The sequence below is a fragment of the Polypterus senegalus genome, chromosome 17 (genome assembly GCF_016835505.1).
Source record: "Polypterus senegalus isolate Bchr_013 chromosome 17, ASM1683550v1, whole genome shotgun sequence".
Taxonomy (NCBI): Eukaryota; Metazoa; Chordata; class Cladistia; order Polypteriformes; family Polypteridae; genus Polypterus; species Polypterus senegalus.
In genome coordinates, this window is record NC_053170.1 from 20,438,584 (window position 1) to 20,463,720 (window position 25,137).

The following is a 25,137-nucleotide window of genomic DNA, read 5'->3' on the forward strand; positions in this document are numbered from 1 at the left end:
TCAAATGCATTCACAGCTTAATGAAGTAGTGACACTGTTGTGTGGCACTATGTACTTCGCCTCCTGACGTAATCAGCTAATTGATGGACGTGATCATTGCCAGTGTTGTTCATAATAGATTGTTATCAATTGACAATTAGTTGTTGTAGCCCTATTCACTTATGGAAGTTCAATTTTTGCATTTTCATTTCTGAGTGGGGGAAAAAAAAGATGAATGCATGTAGGATGTGACTCCACTATATTTTTGTTGTTATGTTTATTAACTGTGTTTTGATTGAATCCAAAAAAATAGGCCAAATTGTGGATGTATGAGGGGCCTTCAAAAAGTTTCCACACTTTGTTTTTGAAATTCTTAATAATTAAGTTTTTTTAAAAAAAAAAAAAAACTTTTCTGCATAGGAGTCACCTTCTTTTGCAATGCAATTTTCCCAGCGTCATACCAACTTTTTAATACCGTCAGCACAAAATGGTTTTGGTTGAGCGTTTAAATGCATCGCTAATTTTACATTTTCATCACATGAAAATCTTCTTCCCCTTAAAGCTGCTTTGAGCGGTCTAAAATGGTGGAAATTAGATGGAGCTAAATCCAGACTATAAGCTTGGTGTTCTATAACCTCCCTCTTCCATTGTCAATATCTTTGCTACAGGAGGTGATGGATGCTTCCATTCCTTATATTGCCACTTCCTTTCGGGCTTCAAACCCATGTTTCATCACCATTGACGATCTGCTGCAGAAAATTGTCATCTTCACGATAACGGGCCAAGTGTTGGGAACAAACGTCTAAGCACTTGCGCTTATTCTCCTCTGTCAGTTGCTCAGGCACCCACCTGGCACACACTTTACTGGATTTAGGGCTGTCAAAAATAAGGGCATAGGCAGATCCAACATTCTCATTCAGCTCTGTCAGTTCCATGGTTCTTCATTCCTCATGGTTGTGGCTATAGCTGGATGTTCGGAGCACTCTGCATCCGTCACATTATTATGGCCATTTTCAAACATTTCAATCCATTCATACACGACTCTATGAGAGAGAACTTTATCCCCATACTGAGCACACATGCTCCCCTTCCACCCACAATAAACGTATGGCAGAACGCTGTTCCTCTTGGGTGCAATTTATGTTTTGTAGCCATCTTTACCACAGGGTGACAACTCTCATTCTAAATTACGAGGGCGGCTTGCCAGACAAAACTAGTCACATGACACTCTCAGATACAACCAATTACTACTACTCCCACCTTGTATAAGTGCTACAAAATCTAATTTATATGCAATTGCATACCTTTTCTATCTAGGTCTGGTTTAGGTTAGAACAGGGGGTGGGCAGTGTCAATCCTGAAGGGCTGCAATGGCTGCAGGTTTGTTCCAACCTAGTTTTTTTTAATGAGAAGTCAATTATTGTGAATGAAGCACTTATTGCTCAAGTGACATTTTGATGCTTCATTTTAATGGTCTCACTTGTTCAGATTGTAAACTCTTAATTGTTTATTTTAGTGTTAAATAGCTGCAATTCAGTGTAATGACTCTTAATTAGCAATGAGGTGAAATTGACAAATAAGCCAGCAGTTCTCCATCTAACTTGTTTCCATTCACACCTGTATGGGTCCATCAGGCACTATTTCATTTAATAAAACACTTGTAGAGAAAAAGCAAGATTGGTTTCTAATTAAGCAATTGGTTGGAACGAAAACCTGTAGCCACCGCGGCCCTCCAGGACTGACATTGTCCACTCCTGGGTTAGAAGAATGACATCAATATTTTATGGCATTTTTTGCATCAGGCATTTACTGATGGAAGTAGTCTGGAAACCAGTTGCCTTATGAATAACTAAAATTCTTTGTTTTTTGTTTTATTTATAAATGTTTAACCTAGGAGTATAATCAGCAACAAAAGACACAGGAAGAACTGAGAATTAGTGCTGTCTTTTCTGTCACTGGCAGTCCTGTTAGTAAGTTTTCAAAGATTTTTTTATACTTTCCTGTTAAAGGTATGTATCTTGCATGTCTAAAAAGATTACTTTCTGACTTAAGGTGTTCCTTTAATGCAGAGTTTGTGTGGCATCTTTGAAGAAGTATTCAGTCTCTGGAATTTTTCACAAGTTGTTTCTGTTAGACCTCAAAAGTTTAACACATTGAAGTAATTCTTTCTTCCTTCACCAATCCACTAAATTCAACACATATATGAATGATACTTTTTATTTAAGAACATTTATTTCTCCAGAATGATTTCCCATTTTCAAAAGCATTAATTCCCCTAACCAAGTTACAGTTGTGAGTGTTTCTCGGTATAACTGTAGGAGGTTTCACATTTACATTTTGGAATTTTTGCCCATTTTTCAGTGTAAATTTGCACCATATGCGACAGATGATTATTGGTGGACAGTCATTTTCAGAAAAATGGGTGAATAATCAACTAAGCAATTTCGTATTTTAATATGAAATATAATTCTGAACACGATTTTATTGCATTGTAACATCATAAAGAATTACTTCTGCAGAAGTTGAAAAGGTCCTTTCAAGTATGCTTTAATTTAACACAGCAAAAAGTGGAGTAATTAATGGGGTAATTACTTTCTAAAGTATTTATTTTGGTGCAGTTGATGCAAGTGTTAAATAAAGAGGAATTGTAGAATGCTTAAGATTATAAACCATATTTTACCATTTGGCCATTATCTATCTGTTTGGTATGTTGCGCAATGCTTAGTACATTCATTTTAGGTTTATTTTAATATGTAATTCTCTTCGCTTGCCAATTAAACCCCCTTTCCGCCATCAAATTTGTGTCTCTGTCACTCGCATATGTGAATTTCACTTTCACCAAACAACAAAACTTTTGATTCTTACGGATAGGCCACTTCATTGGAAAGAAACACTACTTTTCCCTGATGGCAACACGAATTAGACAATCAGCAAGTCTCCGACTTAAAGTTCAAAGACAAACAATATCTACATATTTCTGTCGTATCACTTATGTCCATATGTTCAATCTCTTTTTGCTTTTACCTTTTCATCAATATCGCATTGAATTTTGATTCTGTGTTTGGAATTACATCGTGACAATACAACATATAACTGCCCGTGAGTGAATATCGTTTCTTTCTCTCTACAAGAAATGTGTCTGACGATAACATTCACACAAATGAGAAATGATTGAACCATGTGCGTGGTTACGTGGGCAGGACATTTTCTTATCTCTTTGCATAAGCTCTTGTCTCGCTGGGCTTGAAATTTTCTCTTGCGGGATTTTGTTTTCACCAAACAACAAATCATTTAATTCTTGCAGATAAGCCTCTTCATTGGAAGAAACACTACTTTCTCCTGATGGCAATACAAATTAGACAATCTGGAAGTCTCCAACATAAAGTTAGATCTCTTTTCACCGTCCCGTTATTTCACCGAATAATTTCCATTTGCTTGTGCTAATGTGATCTTTACTATACATTTTTTGAGACATTCAAATTTTTGTACTTCCATTATTTCTGACCTGCTCTGCATGTGTACTGCGCCAACGATTTTGAATTCTTTATGATGATCTACTTTATCATCTACTTTGTCTTTTATTTCTGGCCCTGGGTGTGGTTAAATCACTTGGCATGAAGACTCGTCTCATGGGACGTGTGTCTCTCTGAGTAAATCACATCTCATCTCCTTCAAAGATTTTTTTTTTTATAATAGAGATTTTTTTTTTGTAAATTTTAAAGTAAAAAGTTAGAGTATCTTGATAAATGATATTTTTATTGGTGTGCTATTCAAATGTAGACCATGAAATGGGGAAAAAGTAGTTGAGTGACTGTAATTCACAAGGTGTCACTGAAATAATCACTTAACCTGAGAGTGCTTAAATTGTGCAAATATGTGAATAATTGGGCAGTGTCTCATTCAATTTTAAGCATAGAAGCAGGAACTAAATAAGCATGTAAATGTGAAGTAATTTCATCTATACTGCTTTTTTGAAATATCTGGTTAATGTATGATGTATACATATTCTTTTTCAGGCTCTCAGTATTCTCATGGAGTGATGACATCTTCTACAGCAAGAAATGTGCCTAGTTCCCTTCCTTTGAAACCTGTACTCCAAAGTAGCAATCCTTCTGTATCTTCTCCTCCTGGTCCTGCATCCCCTGCCATCAGAGTGTCTTGCTCAGGGTGCAAGAAAATTTTACAGAAGGGACAAACTGCCTATCAAAGAAAGGGTTCTACTCAGCTTTTCTGTTCCACCCTGTGCCTGACAGGTTATACTGTTCCCCCCCTAAGACCCATCATCAGGAAAACCTGCCACTACTGCCTGAAGTAAGGGTCTTGTTTTTGTGTTATTATACACTGGAGTTGTGATAAAAATTTTAAATAAACTCACATGAGCACCTCATTTTATTGCAATCTGATTGTTTAGTTGCAGAATTATTCAGTTTCCCTTTAAATTATTGCAAGTTAAAAAATGGAAAATGCAGTCGGGATTTAGACTGTTAACCCCAGATTCACATTCACAACACTTTGATAACATTGTGTAACTAGTTACTGCAACGAACTAAAAATGGCTATTATCTAAATTTTCCATGTGTAGATGTCATTATGGGAAAACTCTGCTCTCAAAAATCTAAAAGTAACTTTTATTCGTTTCTACGGGTGCTGGTCATAAAATTAGAACATCATGACAAAGTTGATTTATTTCAGTAATTCAATTCAAAAAGTGAAACCTGTATATTAGATTCATTCATTACACACAGACTGATGCATTTCAAATGTTTATTTCTTTTAATTTTGATGATTATAACTGACAACTAATTAAAGACCCAAATTCAGTATCTCGGAAAATCAGAATATTGTGAAAAGGTTCAATATTGAAGACACCTGGTGCTACACTCTAATCAGTTAATTAACTCAAAACACCTGCAAAAGCCTTTAAATGGTCTCTCAGTCTAGTTCTGTAGGCTACACAATCATGGGGAAGACTTTTGACTTCACAGTTGTCCAAAAGACCACCATTGACACCTTGCACAAGGAGGGCAAGACACAAAAGGTCATTGCTAAAGAGGCTGGCTGTTCACAGAGCTCTGTGTCCAAGCACATTAATAGAGAGGCGAAGGGAAGGACAAGATGTGGTAGAAAAAGTGTACAAGCAATAGGGATAACCGCACCCTGGAGAGGATTGTGAAACAAAACCCCATTCAAAACTGTGGGGGAGATTCACAAAGAGTGGACTGCAGCTGGAGTCAGTGCTTTAAGAACCACCACGCACAGACATATGCAAGACATGGGTTTCAACTGTCGCATTCCTTGTGTCAAGCCACTCTTGAACAAGAGGCCGCGTCAGAAGCATCTCTCCTGGGCTAAAGACAAAAAGGACTGGACTGCTGCTGAGTGGTCCAAAGTTATGTTCTCTGATGAAAGTAAATTTTGCATTTCCTTTGGAAATCAAGGTCCCAGAGTCTGGAGGAAGAGAGGAGAGGCACAGAATCCACGTTGCTTGAGGTCCAGTGTAAAGTTTCCACAGTCAGTGATGGTTTGGGGTGCCATGTCATCTGCTGGTGTTGGTCCATTGTGTTTTCTGAGGTCCAAGGTCAACGCAGCAGTTTACAGGGAAGTTTTAGAGCACTTCATGCTTCCTGCTGCTGGCGAACCTTATGGGGATGCAGATTTCATTTTCCAACAGGACCTGGCACCTGCACAAGTGCTAAAACTACCAGTACCTGGTTTAAGGACCATGGTATCCCTGTTCTTGATTAGCCAGCAAACTCGCCTGACCTTAACCCCATAGAAAATCTATGGGGTATTGTGAAGAGGAAGATGCAATACGCCAGACCCAACAATTCAGAAAAGCTGAAGGCCACTATCAGAGCAACATGGGCTCTCATAACACCTGAACAGTGCCACAGACTGATTGACTCCATGCCACGCCGCATTGCTGCAGTAATCCAGGCCAAAGGAGCCCCCAACTAAATATTGAGTGCTGTACATGCTCATACTTTTCATGTTCATACCTTTCAGTTGGCCAACATTTCTAAAAATCCTTTTTTTGCATTGGTCTTAATTGATATTCTAATTTTCCGAGATACTGAATTTGGGACTTTCATTAGTTGTCAGATATAATCATCAAAATTAAAAGAAATAAACATTTGAAATACATCAGTCTGTGTGTAATGAATGAATCTAATATACAAGTTTCACTTTTTGAATGGAATTACTGAAATAAATCAACTTTGTCATGATATTCTAATTTTATGCCCAGCACCTGTAAATAAGTGGCAAACTTTTACCTTCACATGCTTAGGGGGTTGAGTCTAGACCAGTGGTTCCCAAACTCGGTCCTGGGGACCCCCTGTGGCTGCAGGTTTTTGTTCCAACCAGATTCCTAATCAGGGACAATACCTGATAGCGCTGATCTCATTTAATTAGCTGGTATTTTTTTTTCTTTTATTCGACATTCAGAAAAGCTTAGCAGCATGATTTTTTTACATGTATAAGATATTTAGAAATATTTCTGCTTTTGCTATAATGCTTAACTCTGTTTTGTTGATTTCATTATACTTTGCCCTTTCTCTGTGCAGTTTTCCCCCCTTTGTTGTATCTTATTAATGACAATTTAAAACGAGCAGATCAGACACCCAGGCAAACATCACTGAATAATCAAAGGCTGCAGCCACTAATTAGTAAAAATTGGATTAATTAAATAATTACAAGACCTAGAAAAGTAGAATGAAAATCAAGATGAAAATACTGTTAAAAAGAAAAAAAAATACATTATTCCTATATAACTGCTTGGTACATTTTAATATTTTTGTTTTTTTAGCAAACTTAGTTTTCTAATTTCTATATTGTTCCCAAAACACAGAGCTTGGGAAATATCAGTTCACTTAATTACCCCAGGAGTCCAATTAAAAACAGAATCTGGTTGGAACAAAAACCTGCAGCCACAAGGGTCCACCAGGACCGAGTTAGGGAAACACTGGTCTAGACCAATTCATGGAAACTGTGAGAGATTTTGTCATTTGTTATGAATTTGATGAGAAATGACTAGTTAAAATAGTAATTTTGTTCTGGAAGAACACTTCTGTTACTTGCTTATTTTATTGTCGTCCTTCCTGCCCAGAACAGAATTTGTAAGTGTAGGTATGAATGTATTGAAAATCATTGTGATGAGAGATTATGTAATTAGTCTTTTTAAATTAACAGTTAAACAACTTAATTTTGTTTTCCTGTTCTAAACTGTTTGACCAAAGGCATCAGCGGCTGCATGGCTAAGGACTGGTGGGATTTCATCTTAATACTGGTACTTTCTACATGAGGAATACTCTGCAAATTCTGTTTCCTAGCACATGCCATTAATCTGTGACTCTTCATTCACTGTGTGATAGACTGACAACACATGTAATAACAAAAACCTTTACATGGACTCAAAAACTCACATTTCTGTAAGCTTTGCCTTTTCCTTTCATTCATTGGTCAAGAGTCCTGTCTTCAGTTCAGAAGCTCAATCCTTTTTGAACATGCTTCACATTCATGAGATGCTCTGAATTTCCAGAATTATTTAATTAGCAATATTTTGGCAAAAATGCATGCATTAGAACAATATAACTGCATAACTGACATGTGGTTGAAATGACAATACTAACTAGGTATTTTTATGGATGTTTTAATATTGCTTGCTGGTGTTTGTTACTGGACTGCTGTCAGCCTTAATTGATGTTGTTTTTATGGTAAACTGGGTGATCTGAGCTCTTCGTGAAAAGATGACATTACATATTTTTCCATGTTTGCTTTTTCTAAGCTTTATGGTAACTTAGTTGTAGTGCCCCTTTATATGAGGTATTACAGTAGTTGTTCTAGCACATGTCATTTTTTGCTGCAGACCTCCTCTAAACAGAGAGCAGTAAGGCAAGCCTTACCAGAGAAATAAAAAAACTGGAATATTAGCCTTTACATTAAATTAAGTGGAGTAAAGAACTGAGTAAAAAGAATCTGAGAAGTCATCCTGTTTATTTAGACAAATGGCAAGAAATTGTGCTTTAATAAATTCAAACCATTTTATTTTGTGTTCTAATTAAAAACAAAAACAATGAGTTTTTAGATGGTGAGCAAGCTTGTATTGAGTACAGCAGCTTACTTTTTCAAATAAGAAAAATAGTTAAAGCAGAATTTGAAATTGCTGATTGGTAGACAATAGGCTTATTAGCTTAAGAGAAAATGTGTTTATTTTACAATATGTTAAGCATGTTAGCCTTGTATCTTGATAAATACCTTATGGACATTTGATAGATTTGCATCTTTTTCTAAAGGTTTGTACTGTGTTTATTATTTGTATGTGTCATAGTATAAGTTTTGTTAAGAAACTAGTACTGCATACTTAAAATGGCAATTCATATTTATAATTACACCTCAAGAATTACAAAAGCCTAGTTTGTATACTGTTAAACTTTAGTTGTAGTAAATGTATATTTCAACAACTAAAAAAGCTGTAGTGCAGTTGATGATTTTAAAATTTTACAATTACAAGTCCATGTACAGTATATTTACATACAAGTAAATTGCCAATATCATTTAATTTAAACAATGTGTGAAAATAAATTTGTTATACAAATGGTGTACTTTTTAAAATTTCTTCTATAATGTACTTATCTGAAACAAAGCTTAATTACACAGTGTGACAGCTGTAATTATGAGAAACATTTCCTTTTGTGCCACATTTATTGTTTTTTTATGTACATGTTTTATTAGCTATTAGTTGAAGCATGTGCTTTATTTATTTTAGTGTTTTATCGTTACTGAACAATAAGCCTCCAGAAATTAATTTTGTTAATAAAAAATTAACAGGCAACACCTGTGGTCTATAGTTCATGTATAAAAATATAAATATAATATAAAAATACCAAAGTTAACACTTTAATATAGATCGTAATGCATCAGGTTATGCAGGAACTTAGTGTAAATGTTTTTGTTTTTTAAAAGATAAAAAAAAAATCAGAATCATTCAAGTAACATTATTTTTATGTATATGTAAATTAGATCTTGTTCTTTTGCCATCTTTATATATAAGGCTTTTAAGTGAGAAAACAATAAACACCAGTCAATACAAGGTATCATCCATATACTAACAACCTTAGTCTATACTAAAAATAGACTTATCTTGCTCAACTAGAAGAATCCTAACCCACCTCTTTTAGGTCCGTGGGTAACTGATATTATATACTATTTGAAACTGGAAAAAATCAAATTCCCTCTTAGAGGATCTGTTCAAAACCTTTTTTGAAACCTGGGGGGACTAATCAATAACATTTTAGAATAAGCACTTGTATTGGGGATAGACTCATTTCCTTCAATACTACTCTAAAAAGTTTTACTTTGGCTGTTGGCCTTTCTCTCTTTCTCATGGTTGGGGATTGAATTGAATTTAATTTTGTTAAGTTTGGACTTGATTGTATGGAATGTTACAAGTTTTAAATAAATTCAATAAGAGTTAAAAAAGAAAACAATATGAACCTGTTTCTCATAAAAGTGAAGGTTTGTTTGGCACTTTAGTGTTTAAATTTGGTTTAACAATGCCCAGGTTGATTTTCTATTTAGTGTACTGACATTTATTAGAAATTATCATAATATTAATTAAAGATAATATTCAAGTAATGATGGTATATCTTTGTTTTTGTTGATTTATCTTTGGAAAGCACCTTTAATATAAAAAGGTTATTTTTAAGCTGCTATTATGGTATCGGCAATTAGTATTGGCCCTAAAAAATGTAATGTAGTGTTCCTGCTTGCTTTTGCCTCCCAGCAATGATGGCACTGCCGTTTGCACACCATTTTCCCCATTATGTTCTATAGTAATTTTAGTATAGCCTAATTTTGTTTTACATTGTACCTGATATGAATGGAAGGTTGGATTTGTCTGAATGAAATGTCATAAAGCGCTGCTTGATAGCATAGTTAATCACTGCCTTTCAAGTACTTGATATGCCCAGGAATATGCTGTGGATTTTTAGGGTTTAAGCTGCAGTGTCAAATTATGAATTTGTATTTTCTGAAGGGCAGTTCATGTTAGCAGGTAGTGTTTATCTGGACTCAATTCCACCTCTAGTTATGGAAATTGCAGTAGATATTTAGTAATAAAATGTTGAATACAATGTTTATGCCTTAGAGTATCAGATATGTTAAAATGTTTGCATTTACCGCTCCTGTACTCATTGTTCATATCAACAACAATAACAATATTTATTTATATAACACATTCTCATACAAATGATGTAGCTCAAAGTGTTTTACAGGATGAAGAAAGAGAAAAAAGACACAATATAACAATAAAATTAGGCCATGCTAATTAACATAGAATAAAAGTAAGGTCTGATGACCAGGGAGGACAATAAAAAGAAAAAAAAACTCCAGAGGACTGGAGAAAAAAAAAATCTGCAGGGGTTCAAGGCCACAAGACTGCCCAGCCCCCTCTAGGCATTCTACCTAACATAGACAATCTCAATCAGTCCTCGTGGTTTTCAAGCTTCACATTGAAGAATTTGATGATGATGTTGCCAGTTTGTCTAACTTCCATGTGTTTTTGATCTGAGAGAGGATATGGAATACACAGAGGAGAAAAATAAACAATATGGGCATTGGAAGAACATGCAAATTGTAGCCATGCAGTAACTGAGCTATTTTAGTAAAAACATGACCGTGATTTTCTGTAAAGTGCTCCCCTAATGTTAAGCATTTTGTAAAAAGTACACGTTTTACTTATCAATTTTCATACAGAGTTCAACAAAAAAAGGTGTAAGTTTTACTTTTCTAATATTTCTTGCTTAATGTTTCTGAAATTGCAAAATTATTATTTTTTTTAAAACTAGTGGAAATATAAAACTTTTGTTTTTATGGAAGGTGTTTTTGTTGTTTGAGTGTCTAACAGAATATAATGAGATTGGGGGGGGGTGAGTAAATTTATAAGCAGCTTTTTATTGTTTAAAGCATTCATTTTTATTTGTTTTTTTATTGACAGAGAAATTCAAAATCCAAAGGATGTGATTATTGCTCCAGTTGATAACATTGGAACTATGAAGGACTTCTGCAGTCAGGCTTGCCTAACTGCCTTTGATTTCAAAAGGAAGACTGTACAGTCAACTGTCTCGAATGAGGGAGTTACCATCAAGTGTAGCATGTGTCAGAAGACTGCTATTGTGCGTACTGGTGGATGTTTAGATCTAACACTCTCCTTGTTTTTAAGTTTTGACAGTTTCCATTTTCCTACCAACATTTTTACTAAAAAAAAAATTCCTTGGCAAAAAGAATAGGATATACAATGTTTCCGCTGTTTCTTTTTACTCCCATTATCTTTTTAAGATATTTTGCTACCTTTGTCATTTGGCATCTTCCAGGGGCATTACTGAATGAGTAACTGAATCACTTAAATTGTGTTTTCTGATAAACAGCCCTGCTCAGGCTTACTAACTTATTATTTGAGTTTATTTTCCAGCTCTTATTCTTCTTTGTACAATATGTTGTTAGTGTTTTTCCACATGAGTACATGAAAAAATTGGATAATGGTAAGGTATAGAATATACAGTAATGAGTGGCTATTGGCCATAGGTGGTCCTCCATATCTTTGACTTTAACAAAGTGGTCCTTGGTCCAGAACACTTTGAGAACCATTGCTTTATATCTTCTTAGACTCTGATGAAGATGCATTTTATTTGCAAAACAAACCATCGTACCTTGTGTAAATTCTTTTATAAATATTAATAAAAATCTAACTGTGCATATATGAGATTAATATTTCATTTTGATTGTCTTTAGATTCGTCATGAAGTTAACTATCAGAATGTTGTACACAAATTGTGTAGTGACACATGCTTTTCCAAGTTCAGATCTGCCAACAACTTGACCATGAATTGCTGTGAGAATTGTGGAGGATATTGCTATGGTGGGACTGGGCAATGTCACATGCTGCAAATAGAGGGGCAGGCTAAGAAATTCTGTAGTTCCAGCTGCATCACAGCATATAAACAGGTAGTGTATTTAGCATACAAGTCTCCTATAACGGTATAACTCTCTTTCAATCAGTAATGCATAGGATTTTTTTTTGAGCATCTGTAATTACTTTTTTTTTGTTATGATTCATAGTTGTTTTTAGTGCTCAGTTGCACTGACGCCTTATGAATTAACACTAGAATCCTGAAAGCCTACGAAAAAAAGTCATAATGCATGATAACATTAAATTCCTTCGCAACTCTTCATCAGTGTGCGAAGGAATTTAAGGTGGCCCGGCATTACAGCTTTTTTCGTAGGCTTCAGGGATTCTAGTGTTAAGTGTTAAGTTTCGATGTTAATTAATGTTGATTTATTTTGTTTTCTTATTGTGTCTTTTATTTTTCTATTCTTTATTATGTAAAGCACTTTGAGCTACTGTTTGTATGAAAATGTGCTATATAAATAAATGTTGTTGTTGTTGAAGTGTTCAAGGTTCTCTTTGAGAACAATGTTAGCCCATTATGTTACTAGTTTTCCATCTTGCTTCACAGAGGAAAAGTAAATGCAAAAAATTGGATTGCCTGTTACATACTCTGAAACCAAGTATTTTATGTTTATTTTAATTCTCATCACCACAGCATTGTGATTTATCACATTGTTCTTTGCAAATTCCTTTAAATTATATTTTGTATATTTTCTCTGTTTGTAGAAATCTGCCAAAATCACTCCCTGCACTGTGTGTCGAGCTTTGAGATCCTCTGCAGAGATGGTTGAAAACACAAATTCTCAAGGGAAAACAGAGTTGTTTTGCTCAGTCAATTGTCTGTCGGCTTACAGGGTTCAGTCTGTCACCACTTCAGGTATTTGACTTCATTTGTTTTTGATCCTTAACAAATTAGTACTTATTACCCTGTGTCACAGTAAACAATGAGTAGATATGATTCACTAACTCCCTTGTTTTACAACTAATGCTTTTGTTTCTCTTGCTTGCTTTATAGCTTCACTTCCCAGTTTCACAATTTTGCACGCACATACAGGCCCATTAACACTAGAATTACCAATGCCTACGAAAAAAAACTCAAAGATCCATCCCACTGTAAATCCCTTCGCAACTCTCCGCCAGCGTCTTTTGTCCTGTAAATGTGTCTAACCAGCAACCAGCCTACTATCACATCCCCCCCCACCACTGCACAGTTTTCTCAGCTCAAGTCTGTTTACCTGTGTGTCAGTTGCTTAGAGTTGTATAGAGTGAGAAGTCGAGCAAAATGACACCTTTTATAAATACTGTATCGTTATTTGGAACAAATGCATTTCATGTGTGTTCCGTGTCTACAACAATCTGTGTAAACACATCATTAAAACAGAAACGTTTTTCATGTTTTATTAATAATTGACAAAATGTAGACATGAAGTGTATAATGTGTGAAGCCTGAAGTCCAAATATCAAACACTTTCACAAAAGGTACAAATGTAACAGACCAAGTGTGCTTCTATTCAAGAATATAACTGCAGAAAAAGAACCCATGTTATGGTGCGACATTCACACCCCTTTGATAAGACCGATTTGGTGACGCAACGGTATCAACTGTTGACTGGTAATCAAAACTTCACGGGTTCGAACATGGACAAGTCCGTTTTGAGAAGTGAGCTGCTCTTATTCTTGCTATTTTAGAATAAAAACATACATTTGACTTGAGTCTGTAACAGCTGGTGTAAATTTATGATACTTGTAATGGTTAGCTTTGTGTTTTTTTTATTTTTTTTTATTTTTTCAGTTTTATTGTCTCAGTCATGTTCACGATCCCACCCCCCGATCTGACACTGCTGTTTTCACATAAAGACGAGCTATAACAGAGGTGAACTCAGAAGATGACGACAGTTCTACATCTGAGAAAAAATGCATGTTGCACTTTTGCTGTCGCTGTACTTTGTATATATACACAGGAAGCTCTGCAGTCTACTTGTGACTTTACGCTGTAGGAAAATAAGTAAATTAATCAATTAAATAGGTAAATAGCATTCGATCTGGCTGTTATTTAGAAAGTACAGTGACAGCAGCTTCCACCTGCAGCTATAGACTCTTCAGTATGTGAGCAACTCTCCATGCTAGATCGAATAATATTTTAATATTTAATGTTTTTGTGAGTGGGTGACTTGCATATTCAGCTGTTTGTTCATTATTCTGGCACCCGTTTAACTAGCCTATGCTTGAAATTCATCATTTAGGGTACATCCTGGCACAGCTGCATTTGTTTCTAACATAAAACAGTGTCACAATAAAACATAATTTTGAATTTCAGTAATTTAAAAAAAATCACAGCAAAATTTTAATGCTCCTTTTTTCTGTAAAAATTAGAAAATTGGACAGTGGACATAGTACTTTTACAAGGCTCTGTATTCCCAAAAGATAAGTATGTCCCATGAAAGTTCTACCGTCAGTTATAATACCCACACATAATTTAGACAGATGGGAGTTTTAATAAATTTAACACTAAAGAATTTCCAAAGCACATCATTGTCACCAAAAAAAACTTTGCACAAATGGCAACATTTCATAAGTATATCCTAATCTCTTCTACTGGAAAGAGAAAAAACCTGTCTATGTAAATTGTTGAAATGCCATGTTGAACACTTTTTTTATTGGCTCCTATTGCTCAGTGATAGGTCTTCTGTGTTGGGGATGTGGTGTTATGGGTCCACAGCTCTCTCAGCAAAGGCCAGTTTTTTTAAATAAATAAATCACCACGCTTGCGGCTTAACGTGGGGGCGTGGTGGCTGTAGCGGATCTCGGGGTGATCTGCGGTGTGGGCGTTTCTCACCTAAGTGCACAGGTGAAAGACTGCCCACATCTGTGATTGTTCCTGATGCTGCTAATGTGCTGCAGCTGCTATGGCCTCCCTCAATATGTAGAAGCGTGAGTCGGCTAGGGAAGAGAAGAACAAAAAGAGAACAAGGAAAAGAAAGACTGAGGTGACTGGAAAAAAGCAGGATGTGCGAGAGAGAGCCGGTGCGGGTGAGCGAGCGAGTGCTCGCAGGCAGCTGAAGGGAAGCCTGGGTGTTAGACTGACACCTGGGAGTCGTAGTAGTGGTCGCTCCCACTGAGTGAGCATGTATTGGGAGTGACCAATGAAGAAGAAAGACTGTCCGCGTAAGGCCGGGATGGCAGCGAGAGGCTTGGTGGAGAAGTCCTTGGTGTGAGCGTCCTGGTTGCCAAGGATTCCAAGTCTCGGGCCTGGGATGAGTGCCAGACCGAAGCCAGGATCGGGCGGACTCCAGACCTGTGTGTGTTGCGAAAGAAAGGACAGCTGCTGAGTGAGCGTCTCTCGCCTGCTGCAAAGCCCAACCGGGAGAGGCAGGAGAGATGCTAGTTTAAAAGAGGCACCGGGCTTGTAGTTGGTTTTTTGAAGACTACTTCCAGCAACATTTTAACTTAGGGTTTTAAAGGATTGCGCTTTTGTATTTTTTTTAACCTCCACGATTTTCACTTCTGTGTTAATGGATTATTTAATGAAGACTTTTCGGGAACCACTGCACTTTAATAGAACACTTTGTTTTTGTTGTTTTGTTGAAATAAAAGCACTTTTTGTACCATCCCCTTGCTATTGTTGCCTCACTGTCTAGCTCATCTCAGTTATAACTATCGACGGTGTTGGGTTCAAGGGCTCCTGAATAGAAGATGGGAGCATGGAGCAGAACCTGCATTGTCACAGGGGATTCAAAAACATCTGTAGGCAGTACATTCCATATTACTTAATGGGCCCTGCTTTAGTAATGCTGCTAATTTGCCTGAAGTGTAATTTTAGGTTTCAATTGTTAATTGGTTCCACCAAGATACCATACTTCATGTGAAATAATAATAATTTTTTAAAACTTACATGTGCTTGTTTTTACTTTAGGATATTTAACCAAATAATTGCAGAAGAAACAATTTTTACAAGCTTTTTTCCACCTAGGTGTTCAAGTTACATGCAATGGCTGTAAATGCTCTGCTGTGCCCCAGTATCATCTGGCCATGTCTGATGGAAGTATACGTAACTTCTGCAGTTACAACTGTGTTGTAAACTTTCAGGTACATTTCATGTTCACTAACTTAGCAATAGCTATATCTGTTTCCTTTTGTAATCTTTTTTTTTTTTTTTTCATTTTTTTTAAATTAACAGGTTAACTGTTACTATTTTTTAAAAATATTTTATGGACCAACTGTATACCATGGATTACTGAAAATAACTGACAATCCATATAGCTGGTGGATAGTTAAGTATTTGAGTATTAACCAAATTTTAGATAACCAGTTTATTTTTCAATATCATCTGTGGCTACTTAACAGCATATTGAAAAAGCTTTCATACCAGAAAATGCAAGTGGTGAAACACTAGCATGACATTGCCCCTATTTGCCACAAAATACGGGTAAACTTTCTCTTGACGTGGAAGTTGCTGCTACCTGTCTGTCTTGCATTTGAAAAAATACAACAGTTTCCTTTGTATCCTGTAAAACTGCACTGTATCAGACTAAATAGAATTAAGAGTTAGGAGGCCATAGTTTGGTGGTATTGTCCTTTTGTTTCTTCCATCACATTTTTGTTAAGTATATCCAGTGCTTTTCAGCTATGCTTTTGTATAGAACTAGCCACAGTACCTGTCCTCCTTGTGTATCTCGCACTCTTTCGTCGCTTCACCAAAGCCAAACAGTTGTGGGTTTTATGAATAGTTCACATGCTATCAGACAGACAGGAAATACAATATTATTATTAAATAATAACAAATAATAATTTGCATTGATAGAGCGCCTTTCACAAACCAAAGGTCGCTTTACATACAGAGAAAAAAAAATCACACAGAAGACAAAAGTTCATCAGAGAGGAAAGTTTTTATTTGAGATTTAAAGGTAGAGAAAGAGGAGCAGTCTCGGGGAGGCTGAGGATGAGAGTTCCAGAGTTGAGGGGCCATAACACTGAAGGACCTGCCTCCCAGGGTGGAGAGTCTGGTGTGTAGGACAGTAAAGAGATTACTACTCTAGGACATGAGACCAACAAGAAATTTATTGAGCTAGGAGCTGAGTGAAGTATAGGGGCAAGGTTATGTAGGGCTTTGAAGGTGATAAACAGAATCTTGAATTTAATCCTTGATGAAACTGGTAACCAGTGAAGCTGGGAAAGAACAGGGGAGATGTGAGCAGAATGCTTTGTGTGGGTGAGGACACTGGCTGCAGAGTTCTGAATGTACTGTAGCTTATGCATAGTTTTTGCAGGGAGCCAGATGAAGAGGGAATTACAGTAATCTATACAATATGAGACATTATGAAACAATGAACCAGAGTTTGAGCATCATTAAAGGATAGAAATGGATGGAGGCAGGCAATGTTACAGAGATGAGAATTAAATTTTGGAAAGAGACCTAATCTGTAGCTCAAAGTTAAGTGATGAGTCAAACAAAGCATCAAGATTTCTGACAACAGGAGCAGGTTTGACAAGTGTACCATCTATAGAAACCAAGAAGTTGGATTCCTTAGAAAACCAGGAGTTTGGGCCTATCAGTAACACTTCACTTTTATTGGCATCAAGTTTGAGAAAGTTATTTTCCATCCATAGCTTAAGATCAGTTATGCAGTCGGTGAGTGTGCTTTGAGGTGAGTCTATAAGAGAGTGTGTGTTAAGATATAACTGTCTGCATAACAGTGGAAGTTAAGGCCATGTCTGCGAATAATCTGACCAAAAAGAAGGATATAAAATAGAAAGAGTAATGGTAAGGTAAAGGATTTATATATCAGCCGCGTCTGACACTGTTGCCTATTAGAAAGATGTGTTGTGAACCACTGAAGGGCTAAGCCAGAGATCCGTATAGTGGAGATATGCGAGAGGAGGGTTTCATGATTAAAAGTGCCAAATGCTGCACTTAAGTCAAGAAGGACGGGAATATTAAGTGAACCGCAATCTGCTGACTGGAGAAGATCATTAACTAATAATAAGTTTACGTGTGTGAATTTAAGTGAATACCCTTCAGAGTTGGAGCTTGCAATAGGATAATTTTGAGAAAATAATGCTATCTGAAATAGTTTGTGACAGAATATTGACCTTTCACCTAATTCAGCAATATAGGAAATGATAATCAGGTTAGCAAGGAGTGGTATTTTTGCGGTCAAAATGTAGTGATGAAATAAACACTTAAACATTGAATTTGCTGTTTTATTTTTACAAGGAAAAAAATAGAGCTTGTCTTTAATTGCTTTTTATGTAGGCTGAATTACAGTATCCATATCAACATTGTGTTTCTCCAAAATTGCCAGTGGCAGTTGACTTAAATGAAGTGGAACGCCAGGCGGATATCCCAAGTATAAATTCTTATACTGCATGAATGCAGCATTAGATAGCAATGACATCTAGAAAATTTTCTTATTTTCTGAACATTTTGTGCACTTGAGTTTTTATTCTTCTTTTCTTTCATTAACTAGGCATATCTCCACTATGCCATTATTAATAGTCATTTGTGAAAAACTAAGTGCACTCTTACTGCTTCTTACATTGGTTAAAAAATATAATTCTAGCCAGTTACTGCTAATCAAGTTAATTTAATTCATAGTATTTAATAGTTGATCAGGTAGAGCTACCACCGGAATATAAAGCAGAACTTTTTTGCAGTTTTTATCTATAGCTTTCAGGTATGCACTGTGTTAAGAACAAAAGTTATTTGTAATGACCTTGGAGAAATAGTTTCAGCCATTCATCATTCAGGGAAGGGATACACTGCCATATGTTGGCCTGTTATACAGTGAGAGGGTTGTTTAAAAATGAGGGACACTCAAGACAGCTACCTGACTTCCAGTAGTTAATGTCCCAGGGAATTCGACAATACATCAGACCATACAGGTCCAAAGGTACTGGGATCTGTAGGCCTCTGTTAAGATCATAAATATTACAGCTATAGCTTCAATTAAAACACTTCTGAACAAGCATGGCTTACATGGAAGCCCATATTCTACAATAAGAAAATAGTAGCACAGCTAACAATGTATTCTGGATAGACTAGATCAAAGTGGAAGAATATGGTTATTATCCACAACCCCATGCATAATGTAAAAGCCACACATAGGATTTCATAGTAAGAATATCACATCAGCAGTCAAACATACTGATAAAGGGCTAATAATTTGGAGTTGTTTTGCAGCAACAGGATCTGGAAGCCACATAATTAGAGTCCAACATGAAATTCCTATTTATCCCATAGTATTCCACGGGAAAATGTGAGTTACTCTGTCCATTAGCTGAGGTGTGGCTGAAGCTGAATCGGGCAATGACATAATGATCCTAAGCACACCAGCAACACCGCAGCTAAGTGGCTAAAGCAAAAATGAATAAAGACTTTGGAATGGTCATGTAAGTACAGACTTCAGTCCCATTGAAATACTACCACAAGACGCTGCACTCTAATCATTTAACCATATCACAGAGGTAATTAACAATGTTGATAAATATCCTGATTTATTGTTAAAAAAAATGTTTTAGTCAAGATACTGTACAGTACATTCAAAAAGACCCCATAAGGATCATTTTGTGCAAGTTTCTTTGTCTTGTTTCAAGTAATATATTATCAGAGAACAACATCCATGTGCAACTGAAGGCTAAAGAGCAGACAATACAAAGTAATTCAGTCTTTACACTCTCCTTTAGAGAAGTATGTAGCAGGAACCGGGCTCAGATTATTAAAAGAAATCCTTAAAAAAAAATTACACAGAAAAGAAGTTAGGAACATAAAGCTTATTTACATTATTGAATATTGGAAACATGATTTTAATAATTGTATAAACAAATTAATTTGGTGGACTGCAGTTATTGAACATAGTGATCCAAAAATTGTATCTTCAGTTATTTAAGCAATTGAAATATTTTGGGTTTAATTTCATGTTTAAGGTAAAATCCAGAGTCTTTTTTACTGCATACCATAAATTTTCATATTGAAGTTTATTTTTTTTTTTTTACTTTTTTTTTCTTCTAGAACATGTTTAACAAACCTTCTAGTCAGAGTTCTTCAGTTGTACCTCTATCTCAGGGACAAGTGATTGTAAGTATGCCCTCTGCACCAGGCGTTACTGGTGGAGGTGCAACTGTTACCACAACCAACTCCAGCACAGCAGCAGTTACACAAGGCACAATGAGTACCCCAGCAATGGCAGGCTTACAGAGGCTAGCTGTTCAGTCACAGCAAGCACCCATGTCCCGTGCTGTAATCAAACTGAGGTGCCAGCATTGTCACCGCCTCTTTTCATCGAAGCCAGAGGTGCTTGATTTTAAGGTAAGTTTTTTAGTATAGTTATCTATATAAATGTACTGTTGTTGGACTGAAATTGTTTGTGTTGACTATAGTATACAAATCTCACAGATGACGCTTTTTTAGATAATGCTCATGTATTGCTTTGTAAATGCACCAGTAAGAAAGGTGTTTTAAAGACCTTTGTTAACATTAAAGCCAATTGCTATTCAGCATACTTTGTATTTTACTGTTAAAACTCGGTAAAGGAAATTTAATTTTGTGTAACATTTCATGGCAGTATTGTTTTGTTGAGAAATAGTGTATGCCAACGAATTGCTACTTTATTAGGTTCACCAGCATAACTCCCTATTCAACCAGTGATTAAATCATATGCTCAACGAATGGTACTGAATCATGTGCACTTCAACATTACGACCCTATGGATTTAAGTGGCAATGAACATAGCATGGTAGTGTGCTGGCATAAGTGTATCCAGGATCTGCTAGGGTTTTGGTATGCAACTTGTCAGTGGTTCATTGAGACAGGAAAAAAACCTTTGTTGTTCTTGGAGGGTAAAGTCTAATAAAAATGCATGGCATACACCCTCAGGTTGCTATTTCCTGAAATCAACCAGCTTTTGAAAAATATGGGATGCAAATAGGATTAAATGACAGAAAAGCATTGGCAGTAGTTTTCAAGACTTTACAAAAAAGTAGCCTTGTGGAGCCAGATGTGATTCTCAAATGAGAACAAATGTCCGGAGACAACCTGTTAAAAAGTGTGTAGTGAATAGCTGTGAACTTCTGCACTACAAAGGCTATACCCACAGGGCTCCTTTCTGAAACACCTGCCCCCAATTTCTTGTCTGTGTTTTGGAGTGCCACTGGAGTTTTAGGGATAGAGCAAAAGATGCCAAATAAAGGATTTGAGGTTGAGAGAAAACAATCCGTTCAGGAGTTCAGTAGCATGAGGTAACTGAAACGTAATAATTAATTTACACGTTGTAATGAGTGCTGTGCCAGTGGTGACGGACTCACACGGATCCCTGCAGCCACTGGGCTCCACACATTTGACATGTACCTCTGTTAATATCTTTATTTCATTTTGAGCATTGCACTGTATGACATAACAACAAGCAGAATTTAGATAACCATTGTGGTCTATGGATAGATAACATGTTAAAATGCTGTGGCTATTTTGTAATGACATGTTTGCATTTCCAGTTAAACGGTAATATTAAAATTCTTTAGTTCATTTAGAAATGAAATCAGAATATGGGTGTTGGGCTGACTCATCTGTATTTCTGCTGGTGGTGTAAGGAAGATTTGTTGACTTGGGTGTTTTTTCAGTACTGAAATCTGCATCTTCTGTGGCTCTTTGTTTCTCTCTCCCTCTTTACGGTAGTTCTTTTGACAGAGTTTGACACATAGTTTACTTCAAATGCATATATTGCATTTCATACTTTCATGAATATACCTGCCAGTTTTCAAACTTGCATCAACTCCTACATTATTGTAACACTGAACAACAGGGAGCACACAGCACTTGCAACAATGTATTGTTCACATTTACCATTCGTCTATTTATACTGTTGAATGACAACATATAATATGAGACGGCACTTCTACTTTGAGTGTTACCTCCATGAGGCGTTGGATTGGTTTAGAAATGTGACACTTAGTGAGCCATCTAATTGTTCCCAGTTTTAAGCAACATTCACTCATGGTTGTCTCCAGGCATATATAGTAGATTATACCTCTGGCATCAGTGAGACTGTTAAAATATGTGACTTAGATGTAGATTTACCTTATGATTTGATAACCATACTTTGTGTTCAGTGTTATTATGACAGATACATTAAAATTTAGAAATAAATCTAGTTATATATTATCTAATGTGAAAGACAAAAGATTGTCATTCAGTCTCAATTTCAGTTTTGAAAAAGTGTAACAAGTTGGTGGAGGGACAACAGGAACAAACGAAATCAAATTTTGTCTTGCTGCCTTAAATTTACTTTACAAGTATCATTTAATACATTTAACATTTTCCATTGTACATGTACTAAAAGACAGGTTACTGAATTGGGTAACCTTCTAAACTGTGCAAGGACTACATATTTTTAAATGCAACTGAGCAACTATTACAGGGGAAGGCTAGCACTGTAATGCTGGCTACAAAACTCTTGATTACAGTTCACTTTGGTGTCACCCCCTCCGTCTCTGTCCTTGTATATATTCCCAGATGCTGAGAAATACATTCAAACTGTTTATCTTTTATATTAAAGGATACAAAATGGGTTCAGATCACATGAATATTTAAATGTCCTAAAATAACATTTTACTAATGAGCATTGGTTTTATAGTCTAAAATGAATGCAGACTATGGTAAATATAATGGATTGGAACAAAGTTTATTCTAGCAAAAGTGTTGCTTTTAATGTTTGTATTTAGTACATTGTGATTTATACCTACAGAAGGCACTGTAACATAATATTGTGAATTACAAAAAACATATAATTTTAATAAGTAAATAGATGGATGTACAATAAAACATAATAATAAAATAAGTAGAAGTCGTCTTTGCTGATAACCAAACCACCCAAACCTTCTTTAAGGTTCTGTTCTATTACATTATTTTTCCAGGTGTGTTTTTTTTAATTGAGGACTTCATTTACATAATTTTCATAAGTTGGGAGCAACCTTGGGCTTTTTGTGGACCAAACTCATGTGGCTGTAATTTTTTTTTTTTAAACTGCTTTAAAGGCTTAGCCATTTTCGCACACAATCTGGTGATTATTATTCACATTTGTTTTTACTTCTGCCTTCTAATACATGCAGCTAGCTGCACATGGTTTTAAGTACTTTTCAATTTATATGGTTATTTTCAAGTAGTTTTTTTTTTTCTTATATTTTTTTTTTCTTAGTAGTGTACCTGTATTTCATAGCTTGGTTACTTTTTTCTAGTCATTACCGTATATAAAAAGTACAGTTTTTCAGCTTGATGTGGTTGTTGTGCTTTACGTATTTCAGGGTCGCATGCTACAGTTCTGCGGGAAGACTTGCTTTGATGAATTCAAGAAGGTCAGTTTTGTTATGGCACGATGTGAATACTGCAAGATAGAGAAGATTGTAAAAGAGACCATCAAGTTTAACAAAATGGACCGTTCTTTTTGTAGTGAAGGTGAGCTTTGTGTTATTTGCCTTTTTATTGTTTTAATTTTGTGATCAAATGTATTCGGTATCAGCTGGACCTGCAGAAAGTTTTTTGAATTGGACCGTTTCAAGAGATGCGGAGTTATTTCCCACCTTTTAATACCATGAAAGTTAAAGGCAAATAAAGAATTATAAGATGTACTGTGCTTGTCAAATTTTGATTGGGGAAAAAATGACTTTTGCTTTGTTTTACTGTATTTTAGGTTGCAAGCTTCTTTATAAGCATGACTTGGCCAAACGCTGGGGTTCTCATTGTCGATGCTGCACTTACTGTACAAATGCTTCTCAGAAGGTGGTACAGAATCACTTTGCAGGGAAACTGGAGGAGTTCTGCAGTGAGGAGTGCATGTCCATGTACACAGTTTTATTTTACCAGGTATACAACAATAGCAGCATGATTACTGATATTTATGAATATTTAAAACCTTCAGTAGCACATTTTAGTTGGATATAAATTTGAAGTTTCTTACTGTCCTTAATATATTAAAAATGTAACATTGGTGAATTTTTCTTATGTTTTTTAAAAAGAAAATGTAGAGCTTTAGTCTTAGACTTTTCAGATTATTAACCAATAAAACAGAAATTTGCTTTCTGAGATAGCCTCTGTTATTTTTGTAGATAAGCTGTATTGACATGATCATGATTTCAAAGTATATGCTGTATTTATATTGTTTATTATTAAAATATTGTGTTAAAACTTTAGAGGTCAGTGTTTCCATGTCATGAATCTGTTTGCTTTATCGTCACAGTCACTAAATATGCGACTTAAAATTGTAATTTGCAAAGAAAGTACTGTTTGAATCAGTGGACAATTTACAATGTTCAAGTTAATTTATGGTTTATGTTTAAATAAGTTAATACATATACACATTTTCAGATTCACTTAATACACTCCAAGGTTGTGGTTTGTAAAGTCCTGTCCTAATAACACTGGGTAATAGGTGGGAAACTGAGCATGGCACCAGTTTATCACAGGACACGCAATTCCCCACTCATTCACAATGTGGTAAACTTAGAGTTGCCAGTTTTAGGAGATATTGAGGGGAGAAAAAGGAAGTACCTAGAAGAAAGCCTACACAGTCATTGTGAGAATGTGCAAGGTTATGGAATTTGAACCCTGGACACTGGTACTACGGGAAAACGCCGCTAACCACTTGGCAACCATGACATCTTTTAAATAACATGTAGAATGTTATCTGCCGGTTCTTGCTTGTAATATTTTAAAAATATATAGTTGTATATAGTCAGAAGTTTTCTTCATTCCATCCAGTTTTTCAAAAAATTTTTTCCCCCCAAGATCACTTATTTCTTTAAATTAAATGAATCCAAAAACTCTTCCTTAGATAACGAGAAATGTGGTGGTTTAAGAAAAAAGGAAAAATCACTCTTAAACACTGAACATTCTGTTCCCCTGCTATAATATGGCTTGTGTTTTGGTTGATGAACTATAATCTTCTTTCAACTAGCACATCCTCTGCATGTACATTTTTATAACAAAAGTGCACTTGCTCAAACATATGTTGCAAATACACCTTAAAAAAAAAAAAAAATCAGGCAAGCTCGATGGGGAAAATTCATATTTCCACAGTAACTATTTCCTTTTACATAAGTGTATTCCTTTCAGTAACCATGCATGCAAAAAATAAAGTTTAACTTCTTCACGCCTTACCAACACATCACTCTATATTTTTTCTTTTCTATCTAAGGAGTGTGCAATAGTAAAAATGAAATTTTAA

At 35.7% G+C, this 25,137-nt stretch overlaps 1 protein-coding gene across 1 annotated transcript in view; it reads left to right on the forward strand.

Moving 5' to 3' along the window:
• Positions 1 to 25,137, forward strand: part of LOC120517741 (zinc finger MYM-type protein 4-like) — a 100,720-nt gene that overhangs the window by 64,884 nt on the left and 10,699 nt on the right. The window contains exons 6-14 of the mRNA XM_039740203.1: positions 1,874 to 1,949; positions 3,996 to 4,290; positions 10,976 to 11,153; positions 11,770 to 11,982; positions 12,653 to 12,803; positions 15,897 to 16,012; positions 19,935 to 20,231; positions 23,219 to 23,369; positions 23,605 to 23,777. Of these exons, the coding sequence (XP_039596137.1) occupies positions 1,874 to 1,949; positions 3,996 to 4,290; positions 10,976 to 11,153; positions 11,770 to 11,982; positions 12,653 to 12,803; positions 15,897 to 16,012; positions 19,935 to 20,231; positions 23,219 to 23,369; positions 23,605 to 23,777 (1,650 nt within the window). The remainder of the gene's footprint in view (positions 1 to 1,873; positions 1,950 to 3,995; positions 4,291 to 10,975; positions 11,154 to 11,769; positions 11,983 to 12,652; positions 12,804 to 15,896; positions 16,013 to 19,934; positions 20,232 to 23,218; positions 23,370 to 23,604; positions 23,778 to 25,137) is intronic.